Source organism: Stegodyphus dumicola, chromosome 6 (genome assembly GCF_044657685.1).
Source record: "Stegodyphus dumicola isolate Sdum_Otavi_A_Nest chromosome 6, ASM4465768v1".
Lineage (NCBI taxonomy): Eukaryota > Metazoa > Arthropoda > Arachnida > Araneae > Eresidae > Stegodyphus > Stegodyphus dumicola.
In genome coordinates, this window is record NC_140773.1 from 213992380 (window position 1) to 214005565 (window position 13186).

Genomic DNA, 13186 nt, shown 5'->3' on the forward strand with positions numbered 1-13186 from the left:
CGATTATATCAAATAGAATTTCCGATATATATTTGTTAATATGTAAAGGATCTAAAGCGAAAGTATGTTTTGAAATCCGAAATCTGTTTATCATTTTCACGCTGCTCGGCGGCGGGCGCGTAATGAATTCGAAGTTGATTTGTCAGCACTATCCTTATCTTCAGCGCAGATGTTTTTATTTTATTTGGCTTATAATTCCTTACCAAATGTAGTATTTCATCTCGATATGCTCCGTCTTTGATATGATTTAAAACAAGTTCCTCGTCATTATAATTCGCTTCCGATAGCGAAGAAAAGTGACAGAGGTTATTGAAAACAAAAAAATTTCGATTGACAAATTAGTCGGTGTTCTTGACACAGCAATTATAGGACTTGAACGGCGGAACTTTGTAACTGAACAAGAAATTATGTCTGCTTAATAGAATTAAAGAGAAAGTATTATCATATGAAACGAAGCAAAACTTAAACAACTTACATTGAAAGAAATGTTTAATAAAGTAAACAAATAAATATTAAGCTTTTTCTTTTTGCAAATTTTGATACCCTTTAGATCATAATTGTTCTTTATTTCATAAATTACGGTTTCATATTTTTAATTTTGGAATTTCTGCATGCCATCTTACGAGATTTAAACTGATCATCTATAATCCGGAAAAATCGATAATCCGGAAACGCCGAAGTCCCGACGAGTCCGGATTAACGACTTTTGACTGTAATAAGTGCACATATCTTTGAAGAATAATTTTCTTTATACATTCAGTTTCTTTCTTCAACATGTTTCCTTTTCATTTTAGAATTTTTGGACTTAATTAAGGATTTCAGTTATTCTAAAAAACACTAAATGCAATTAGAATGTATAGAAAAAGCGGCTAATTTTATTTCTCTCAGAATATGAACATTAAAAAAAATATGAAAATATGTGGTAAAGGCTGGTGGAAGCAGAATTTATGATCCACAGAGATTGTATCAGGTGGGGAAAATGTGTATGATGCATTAAGACACATTAGATAATCTTTTAAATTCTAAGTTTTCAATTTCTTTATTAATAAAAAAAATCCCTTTCCAAAATGCCTGCCCATGTGATAAGGTTAGAAGCATTTTTAATATTATCCATGCTTGTGTCTAGTGAAAAGTAGAGAAATTAAAGGGAAGATAAACATGTTAAGAAAAAGATTCTAGTATCAAAAAAATTTTATGTTTTCATTGTTCTTCCAGACATTCTCCAAAAAGTAAGAAATTCATTGCATACTTTCTGTAAAATACATCCATTACGTGTTGATACTATAGAGACATTTTTCATTTTGTCACATATTTCTCGAATCTTCTAGAATCGTGGGTCTATAAATCTTGCCTTCAAATTCTTTTAAACATTCCAACTTGCAATGTCTAAAATCCTAAAGAAAACTTATCCCTACCAATTCTGTAACAGCAAAAAGCAAGAAATATTTTTGGAAAAAAAAAAAAAAAAAAAAAAGGTGGGGAAAAAAGTGTAAAATTAATTTTATAAAGAAAACTGATGCATATTCAGAGAATTTTGAATATTCTGAGACAATACATGATGAAAACTCTTACTATGAAAAAAAATTAAATAGAAGACCTTTTAATTAATTACTTAGCTAAATTTGCTTTTATTAAGAGCTGTTTCATAAGTTGTGCTTTATAGCACTATACCTTGTTTATTTTTCAGATTCAAAATATTGTATAAGTTGCCAAAGTGAAACTTTATAATATGACAGCGAAAAATAAAAATGTTTTATTTTAATGTTTTTTAAACATAATTTCAATATATTACCATTCTTTTAATGAAATTTTATCAATGTTACAATATTTTTTTAAAAAAATGGTCGAAAAATTTTGAGATCTCAGAATTAAAAATTTTCTATAGAAACTGATCTTAAAATTGCCAAATTTAGAGCCATTTTATAAAAGAATTCCCATCCCCAAATGCAAAAAGTTGTTGAAGAGCTCTTTTTTACAAAAAAATTAATTTCGAAATGCTTATGTTTGATTTCTTGCTTAGAAACTCGAGTATCCCATCATTTATATTAGAAATAGAAACAAATTATAACCCATGAACCCATTCAAAAGATAACCATACACGTCAATGAATTGCCAAAAATATTCTTCCAAAATGCTAATTCACATTCAAAATGGCAGTCATAAAAATAGACAGAAATTTCTGATGATTAAAATTAAGGACCTTCTGATGATTGGGGCCAAAATTAAGTACATTTAAGGACCAAAAATCAATTCCAAAAAATTTAAGGTCTCTTACGGACTGTAGGAACCCTGTTATCAGAAAACTCAGGAAATGCTCAAAACCTTTTCCTCCAGAAGAGGGTTGTAACTGCTCTTTTGCTTCACATCATTTGTTCTTATGAAAGATTTTAGAAGAATGCAGTACTTTTGTCAAGTAGGAGAAAAACTGCACTTTGATTATTAGTGCATGACAAACAATTTGAAAGTGTTTTTAAAATTATTATATACATAATAATGTAAAGATTAAATTTCTTCTTAAAAAAAAAAAAAAAAAAAAAAAAAAAAAAAAAAAAAAAAACATCTATTTCATGTCTTAATTATATTTCAAAAATAAAACTACTATTTGATAAAAAGCTAGCTGCATTTACAAGATTAATAGCTTGCAGTCTGACTATGTATAACATGTGTCTTTACTATGCATAAATAAATCACAGTTTGAAATCTAAGATGAGTCAGCTGTAAATAAAATAAGTCCCCCCCCAAATAATTATTGGTACATCTTAATTAAAGCACCCACCACATCCACCTTTAATTATATTTAAAAATTTCACCTTATAAAATTGACTACATTTTAGTTTGACTAAAAACTGAAAGTGCTGACGAAAATATTAAATTATTTGTACAATAAAAATTATTCCAAACACACATCATCACCAACTTACCATGATGATCAGAATGAATGAACATATTACACAAAAATTTAAAGCAAGGTTTGACATCTGGGGCTGACAGACAAATATCACCTATAAAACCAAGAAAAATATTTAAGCAAAAAGTGCATGCAAATTTAAATAATATTCAACTAAATAAATGTGCAAAAGTGAATCAATATTGTATATATTTTTTAAAAAATGTAAAATTATATTTATTATGCTAATCTAGCATCAGTGTACATATAATATGCTTAAATTTCCTTGCAATAATATGAGCAAAAAAGAGATCATAAGCACAATAATGTAACATAATTCAAACGTTCTTTTTAGGTCAGATACACAAATGTAACTTTTTAATTAATCGCTACTCTAGCTCTGGAAAAATTTTTATTAATAGCAACACTTGTAAATAGTAAAGGAAGAACAAAACATTATATACATAAGTAACAACTGCCACTGGTTTTCCTTGTCAAAAGTAATTCCAAAAATACAAATACCTACGCTGATAAGTTGCATGTTCTGGTTAATATGCAAGGTGGGACATGAGAATCTGATGGTTTGCATCATAATGCTATGAAGGAATAGCTCAGAAATATAGCTAATTTTTTAAAGCTTTTTATTGCAATATATTAGAAACATATTTGCTTCTTAAAAACTACATTAGACAGGTGTGATTTATGCCATACAAAATTAAAATAATTTTGTATGGCATAAATTTAACACAAATGAAAAAATTCCAAAGACAAATCTAACACAAATAAACATTAACATTATATTGTAGACAATAATAATTATTATTTTTTTAATTCAGTATAAACTTATTTAAGTTTCATTGTTATTGCTAATGCATGCAACAGAATTATGGTGTTATTAGTGGAATGGCATGCTTGGTTATAACTCACATAGCTCACTGTAATAGGAAAAAAAAAAATTCTAATACAGTCAAAAGTCGTTAATTCGGACACCCATAATCCGGACCTCAAAGCTACAAACTTTCTGCGCATGCGTCAGGCGTTTACGAGTGCGCGTAAGACCTTTACGGCTGCGAGTATGTCTTTGCGCATGCGCATTTAATGTGTAACGGATGGTATAATCTAAGCAAAAATTATTTAATTCAGTTAATGTTGCAGATTGCGTTGTTCCTTAATCTTCAAATTGGATCCGGCTTATTATTTTTTGCGGACTGTTAGAGCAATTTCATAAAAGTAAGCTTGAACTTTCGATTATGTCAAATAGAATTTCCAATATATATTTACTAATATGTAATTTGTATCTACAAAGCGAAAGTATGTTTTGCAATCCGAAATCTGTTTATCAATTTCACGCGGCGGATTGGAAGTTGATCTGTCAGCACTATCCTTATCTTCAGGGCAGATGTTTTTATTTTATTTGGGTTATAATTCCTTACTAAGTGTAGTATTTCATCTCGATGTACTCTGTCTTTGATATGATTTAAATCAAGTTCCTCGTCATTATAATTCGCTTCCGATAGTGAAGAAAGTGACCCACAGGTTATTGAAAACGAAAACATTTTGATTGACAAATTATTCTCAACACAGCAATTACAGGACTTGAACAGCGGAACTTTGTAACTAAACAAGGAATTATGTCTGTTTAATAGAATTAAAGAGAAAGTATTATCACATGAAACGAAGCAACTTACATTGAAAGAAATGTTTAATAAAGTAAACAAATAAATATTAAGATTTTTCTTTTTGTAGATTTTGATACCCTTTAGATCATAATTGTTCTTTATTTCATAAATTACGGTTTCATATTTTTAATTTTGTAATTTCTGCATGCCATCTTACTAGATTTAAACTGATGATCTATAATCCGGAATCGCTGAAGTCCCGACGAGTCCAGATTAACGACTTTTGACTGTATAATTTTTAAGATGTACATATGTTTTAATAAATTAAAATAAATCCTCTTCCTAACAGTAACTACAAACACAAAATTAACAACCATACAGCACAAGGAATAGTATTTGCACTAGAAATGATGTTATAAAAACATTTTTAGGCATTTAAAGCTAACTCTATATAACTGGACTCGCATACCAAAGCATAAAAATGTATGAATTTTAAGAGGAAAGTTCAATATCAGTTGGTTAGCATTCTTTTCTTCAGCAATATCTGCAGAGAAATTTATTATAACATAATGAGAAAGATTTATATAAGATATTATAACCTCTTTTTTAAAAAAAAAATCAAGACATGGTTTTAGCATTGATATTTAAAAAGGCAGATGTTCTCCCTTTTCTACGATATATGACAACTTACTTTTCCCTGTGCATTATAAAAATTATTTAGAAATTACATTAATTTGAAGTTTAATCTTAGTTTGGAATTTGGAAGTTTAAAATTCATGAATTATTTCAATTCATACGAATAGCTTACTCAGAAATTATGTAAAACCGCAGTGCTTTACTTCTTTAATGCATTCTCATTAGAATCGATGAATTTAGCCCTTGACTTTGCCTTTTCTTTACTTTCGCTTTTGGGTAAGCGGTCATTTCATCCTAATTGGCTTAATTACCGCGAATGGCCTTAGGGCATAAAATTGAACTACCTGGTAAAAATCCTATGTAATTGTACGCCAGTATTGAAAGAAACGATCAATCTGATAAGAAATAGTGGCGACTTGCTTTGAAAATGAGGCGTAAAAGGTTACCAGCGAGTATATTCCGTTTGGCACCAATTGTACCATTATTGGCAACTTTATCGCATGTGCCGGTAAAACGGAAAAGTACCAAAAATTCTTTGTAGGTCTAATTTTGAAGCAGTTTTATTTATTTTTATTCCCCCCTTAATTTTTAATGTAATTTAAATCATCTGAACAACAACTTTTGGTGTTAGAATGAATATTTTTATGTGAAAGTTTTCTTTTCTAATAAAATTTAGTATTTGAATTCATATATATTAATAAAGAATGGTTGAAATTAAAAGGTGGGACTAAATACGTCCCACCCCGCATGTAGGAATTGCTGCTTTTAGATGGCAACACCGTTGAAATATTTTTTAATTCAAGTATCATGTTTGTTTCATATGTCAATAATGCAAATTTATATTTTTTAATATATTGCAATAATGTTAGAACTTGAAAAAAAATTTAGTATTAGAAGAAATGAAAATATGTAGAGGTATTATGGTAAGGCAAGACACAAGTATAAAATATATAAACTTTATTTAACACATCAATAATAACATTCGGATGAGAAAAAGGAACTGCCGTTGCATGCATGCCATTCTCTCTTCCATCCGCAGCTCATCACAGGCAAGTATGCACAGAACTCACAAAACTTCGTATGGTGTTTCCATGGCAACACCACAGAATATCAGAACTCACAAAACGTCGTACGGTGTTTCCATAGCAACACCACAGAGTATCAGAACTCACAAAATTTCGTACAGTGTTTCCATAGCAACACCACAGAGTATCCCCCAGTAAGGGAGACTGAACGATACATACATACACACACACACACACACACACACACACACAAAAAAAAAAAAAAAAAAGAATTTATATTATACAATGATATATGTGAAGGTAAAAGGTACAATATAAAACACATAATAAATTAAACTGCATAATGAAATATTGAATAAAAAACAATATATATAAGTTATATATAGTAGGTGGTAGACAGATGTTGAGGGAATTTGACATGTCGTCCGGATTTTGTGATAGTTTTCGGAACATTTGACAGGGTAGGTTTCACCGTGTCTGTCTTATTGGAAGGTTTTAGTGTTAGGAACAAAGGTTTTATCACTAATGAAAAATGCAGGATTAATTGATGAGTTGATTAATTAAGGATGAGTTAATTGAAACAGTCTGATTTTTACCGTGCACAGAGATGATAAAGGTTTTATCATATCACTCAATGATGGATGAGGAGCTCAGTATGGTTGTTGAAGAGGAGGCTTGACTGAGTCAATTCTCAAATAAACATGAGAACACGTTTTTAAAGATGGATGGATGTGGATAGGCTCTGAACAGTGTTTTGATGTTGCGGTGATCACATAAACGATCTATATATGTTGGTGTCGGGGATGGTGGAGAAAGATGATCTGAGCACAAAATATCCGAAGGCAGTCTTAAGGTAGTACCGTAGACTAACTTAGAACAAGTTGCTTGGATGTCGTCTTTGACGGAAGATCTAATACCCAAAAATATAAGAGGTAACAATTCTGTCCAGTGAGGATTCTTTTGCGATTTTATGCTGTTTTTCAGTTGGCAATGGAAACATTCAATGATTCCATTTGATTGAGGTCTATAGGCAGTAGTACGAATACGATGAGTGCCCAGCAGGTTTGTGAACTCCCTGAAAAGATGCGATTCAAAGTTCCGACCCTGGTCAGTAGTGATAGTGCAAGGGCGTCCAAAACGAGCTATCCATCCACTAATTAGAGCTTTACAAGTTGTTTCAGCTGACATATCAGATGTGGGATTTACTTTCAGCCATCACGTGAAGCGATTGATTATGGTCAAGCAATACTGATAACCTTCAGAAATTGGTAATGGGCCAATAAAATCTATGTGAATATGAGAAAATCTGGTATCAGGAAGTAAAAATGTAGAAATGTGTGATTTCGTATGCTTGTGTATTTTGGAACGTTGACATTTTTCACAAGCCTTAATGGAGTTTTTAATAAAAGTGTGCATGTTAGGCCAAACATAACGTCTGCGTATCAATTTTGAAGTGGCAGATATACCTGGATGCAAAAGGTTGTGAATACTTTGGAAGATGATAGGTCTAAATGAAAAGAGAATGAAAGAACGAGGGACATTGGTTGTGGAGTCACAATAGAGATAAATATCTTCAAGCGGAAAATACTGTTTGGAGAGCTTCAAAGAAGAAGATTTAGAAGTTAGTAATTGTTGTAATTCATGGTCTGTGAGTTGTGCTGAGGCTAATTGTTTGAAATCCAGAATAGGTGAGTGAGAAACAGAATCTACTTCTACTCGGGAGAATGTGTCAGCAATAACATTTTCCGTACCTTTAACATAGAGTATATCAGTGGAAAATTGAGAGATATAGTCTAGGTGTCTCATTTGTTGAGAAGAGCACTTTTCTGCTTTTTGTCTGAAAGCGAATGTTAGTGGTTTTTGGTCGGTAAATATGATGAAGTTGCGACCTTCTAACATGTGCCAAAATTTCCTGATATATTGCCAGAAGTTCGCGGTCATATGTAGACCATTTCCGTTGACTGTTATTCAATTTTAAAGAAAGGAATGCTATTGGCTTCCACTGACCATTTTGGAGTTGCATGAGAGAGCTGCCAATAGCAACATCAGATGCATCGGTCCAGACTGAGTTGAGCACCAGGAATTGGATGTCTTAAGAGGGTAGCTTTTGTAAGAGCTTCTTTAGCTGCTAAAAATGATTTTGGAACCACTAATTCAAAAGTAGATTCCACCATCGTGAACCACAGAGATGGATCAGAAGGATGGAAAGGAGGTATTTTCACTGCTGATATTTCATCCATTGTTTATGATGTTTTGTTTAGTTCCGTAGAGGTTCCATGGTGAGGCAAGACACAAGTATAAAATATATAAACTTTATTTTAACACATCATTAATAACATTCAGATGAGAAAAAGGAACTGCTGTTGCATGCACACCATTCTCTCCTCCATCCGCAGCTCATCAAAGGTGGGCATGCACAGAACTCACAAAACTTCTTACGATGTTTCCATGGCAACATCACAAATATAACTCTGTAACATGAAATGTCATTGAATACTGAATGGAAATGCGAGTATGATTCACCACAGAAAAATATTCTAAGTAAAGGAAAGAGAGATGAAATGTAAATAAACATGATGGCCTTCTAAATACTTTCTTTTTCAAACCTGTAACAAATAAAGTACTGGAACGAAAATCTTCTCTGTTTCAAAATCTATTATGAAATCATTAAAAAATATCTAAAAAGTCATACAGAAAGGAATTTTTTTAATTATGTAATGTTTTTTTTAAAAAAATATTTTACGAATATGATCAATATTTTCTAGATATTTATTCAGAAACGTTTTTTATATCTTGCATTTTCATTTGGTTGCTAAAACTAGCACTTTAGATAAGCATGTTAGGAGACATTTTACTGCTCTAGATGCCCGGTGGGACAAGAGGTATAAAACCACGTCATGAATTACCTTAAAAGTTTACCTTCCCCCCTTTTTTTCATTAAATAACATTGTGCTTTGGGCTAATTATCTATGTGTAAAATTATATTTTCCAAAAAAATGTTTTTTATGCACCGAACCTCAAAGGGTTAATTCTGACATTGATGAGTCAGATTTTGAAGGTTTTGTATAAATATGTGTAGTTTATTTTAGTTATAAAATTCTCTTTGATTATTTAATTTACACATTGATTTTTTTAAAATATGATAATTTATGGTGATATACAAAGTTTACCCAACCCATTAAAATAATATCTACTAGAAATCAGCAGACTTTGTTTTGAAAGTTCAAGGTAAGACATTTGTTTATTTTTTATTTATTTATATATTACTTTTAGTAGTTATGCTGTAAATTTTATAAATCATGATTACATCAACATGAAAAGGAACTATTGAATAAATGAATAATAAGTGCCATGCTTTGTTGCAGCTTTTCCAACGAACTTTATTTTTTCATCAATTATCATGGGCCCACCAGCAACCAAGCAGTAAAATTGCTGAAAACAGATAGTTTGGTCTGAGGTTCGAATCCCACGAACAGGTTGGTTGCATAGGCGTTTTCACGGTTTCCCCCCATGTGTAACATGTACATAAGTGAGTTCCCTTAGAAAGTCCTCCACAAACATTTCCCTCCAATGCGTAGCGTGTAGTTATTAATATGGCAGCTTATTAAGAGAAAGGTTTTGGATCAAGAATTTTAAGCTCCAGATTGGCCACATCATCATTAATTATGTAAAAGTCATATGATGAGGATTTATCTAGAACTGACGCAGCCCAGAAAAAGAACAGAGAGGGAAAATACCCAAATTAAAATGAGGAATAAAGGGGTTTTTGATATATATTATTCAAATGCTATATACCTATTACTCTATATGTTGAATGTGAATCCACATATTTGTTTAAATACAATGAAAGTTCAAATAGTTTGCAATTTCCAAAAATAAGCAATTACATTCAACTTAGTAAACAGACTAGCACCTTTTTTACTTGGTACAACATATGCAATCATAACAATCAAGAAGTTATATTATGCTTACCATACAGCTCACATAACAAAGCAAATGCCTCTTTATTAGATTCTTTATGCCTATAACGGTCTATTGAGGGATACACATATTTTTCCAATACATTCTTGCGTGCCCATTCCCAACCTTCATGCTGCGCAAAAACTGTTAATGGTGTAGTCAGCAAAAATCTATCATCAAAAGAATCTGAAATAAAATAATTAATAAAATACACTTGGTAGATCCAAATTTTTTTTTTTAAAAAAAGCTTACATTATTTTTAGCACATAAAAGATTTTAAAATTACTTAAAAATTCAGCCTAATCATAAAAATAATAAAATTGCTATACACCCCCTTTGGAGATTTACACCCTTAAACAGAGCCTTTTCTCTGTATTGGATAAACTTTGGACAAACAAAGATAGCAAATTTCAAGTATTCTTGCTAACTCTATAAAAAAATGCATGTTACCAAGGTTTCACTTATGAATTTTTTATTTACATACACTTTTATTTGTAAAAACACTACTATTGACAGAAATCAGTATTAAAGGTTGATTTTTTATATAATTTAACATGTGTTACCGAAACCAATACCCTCTTAGAGCTAAAACATTCCGATGTGTTTTTTGATTGCTAGAGTGTAATGTGATCTTAGAGTTAAAACGTTCCTACATATTATCTGATTGCTAGGGTGTAATGAATGATTTCACACTATCAATCATACGAAGTCTAATTATAATCGCAAAAGAATGTGTATCTTCTCTCTCTCTCTCTCACACATACACACACACACACACACAAAAAAAAAAAAAAAAAAAAAAAAAAAAAAAAGAAAAAGATTAAAATCATTAATATGGGACTATAACTATGCTACATGATTGTAGTTTAAAAACACATGAAAACTTAACATAATGCATTTTTTTCCGACGGAGACTTGGAAAGTTCGGGTGGTCAGGAACGAATGCAGCAGTTCCCTGCTGAAATTTAGACAAATTAATTTGGAGATCAGCCCCTCATGCCAGATGCAATCAAATGTTTTTTAAATTCACATTTGTGAAGCTCAAAGGTAATAGTTATCAATTAATTTCATTAAATGCTGAAAATTTTTCAATGTCCTCCTCAAAGGGTTAAAAGGAAAAGAAGATGATTAAAATCATTAATATTACAACTATGCTAGATGATTAAAGTTTAAAAACACATGAAAACTTACCATAATGCATTTTTACAGTTTAGGATCTAAGCTACATAAATTATAATCCATCAACAGACGGCACTTTAAAAATGCTGCCATTAAAGGGTGTAAAATGAGAAGTGTGAGAGTGTGTGAAATTAATGCAATGATTTGTTTGTTACTTTTGAAAAATGATCTCCCAGCATGCAGCTGGTTGTACGCACATATACTATGAATTCTATCCTTAAATATAAGAAACAACAGAATGGGGTCCTTCTGACAAATCACACCAGAAAACATTTAACAGCTCAAGTGGAATGTTAAGTATGCATTAGATTACATCGATGCATATCCTCATGTACACCTTGCACTAAAAAAGGGTACAGTTCTTAATCTTCCTTTCTATTGAACTGATGGTTAAAATTTAACTTGTATTTTTCATGTCAACTCAGGATATGTATTAGATTTACATATAGCATTGTCCTAACAGGTATATATTCTGACACAAAAATTGGACTTTTTCTAAAATGACATACTGATCCCCCCCCCATATTTCGATTGTACAACTCAAATTATAACAAAATGCCAAGTTTTGTTAAAATAGCATAAATAGTTTTTAAAACATTAACTCTCAAAATTGTAGCTCCCCAATGTTAATTGAATTTGGTATACATTTACACTATTATTTCTTTTTTTATAATTAAACTTACTTGTCCTTCTTTCAACATTCGAAATTTAGGGTCTATCAAAATGAAATTTGCTATTATTCTCTGATTTGTTTCTAAAAATGTATACTTTTTGTATATTTTCAAAAACATTTTTGAATTACAACTTATAAAATTTGGAAAATGACACGAAAAATGTATATGTAATCGGCACTGTAAAACGGGACATATAGAACTGCCCTCCTTTTTTGTGCACAATGAATCACAACTCAAAAAAGAATATTCTTATAAATAATGCTTGACTTTTCATCCATGCTGCTCGTTCTCCTTGAAGTTGTGAGTAAAAAGAAAGGGGTAATTTTCAGTTTCAAATTTGAATGCACGTGAACTGTATTCTTGAAATGCAGAATATTTGTACTCAATTATTCATAGCAGTAGTATTAACATACATATTACCTATTCATTAATATACAAAAGGCTATTTAAGTAGCCCAGATCAGAGGTTCTCAACCTTTTTTGCTCCATGCTCCTCTTTTGACACTATTACAATATCCTCTCTCCTTTTCAATATTCAAAACATAAATATATACATTTTTCTAGATTTAGATGATTTTTTTAATAAATTAAACAACGAAAACTGTGGAAAATGTTGATAAATACCAAAACTTCAATAAAAGTCGTTTTTTATATTCATAAACCGAAAGTAAATACTTAACAGCTAAATAAAAGGCTGACTGCATTTGCCCCCGACATTGTGAAATTCCTTGCTTGTTTTAGAGAAATATGTGTAATTTGCAGACGATGGCACAGTGAAACGGCAGCCGCAGCCGTTTGAGATTTCATGCTGTCAAAAGCATCAGAAAGAAATAAAGTAAAGCATAGTAAATGCAATGCCAAGTGTTGCTTTTGAAGAATGGTTACCTAGCATACCGCTAGTTGTACATATGTAGATTATAAATTTCATTAATAAACTAAAATAAATAATTGAATGTGTGAATTCTGATGAGTCACACCAGACAGAACAAGTCACAGCTCAAAAGCAGGATGTTCATGCATTGGATTGCATTGATGTATATCCTTATTTATGTTAGTATTAAGAGTGTAGAGTATACATGTATAGAATAATAGTGTTAGTTATTATCAAGGATGAAAATACTGAGAAAGCTTTAAATAAGGCAAAAGTGAAATGCAAAAGCTTAAGATTAACAACTCAAGTAATTAACAGGCAATCTAAATTATTAG

General features: G+C 30.9%; 1 protein-coding gene across 2 annotated transcripts in view; it reads right to left on the reverse strand.

Annotated features, from left to right (window-relative positions):
• The window catches only part of LOC118202775 (uncharacterized), a 108045-nt gene that overhangs the window by 11265 nt on the left and 83594 nt on the right, over nt 1-13186 (reverse strand). For both annotated transcript variants that reach the window (XM_085819498.1, XM_085819497.1), the window contains exons 14-15: nt 10140-10313; nt 2922-3002 (exon numbers count right to left, since the gene is read on the reverse strand). In XM_085819498.1, the coding sequence (XP_085675624.1) occupies nt 2922-3002; nt 10140-10313 (255 nt within the window). The remainder of the gene's footprint in view (nt 1-2921; nt 3003-10139; nt 10314-13186) is intronic.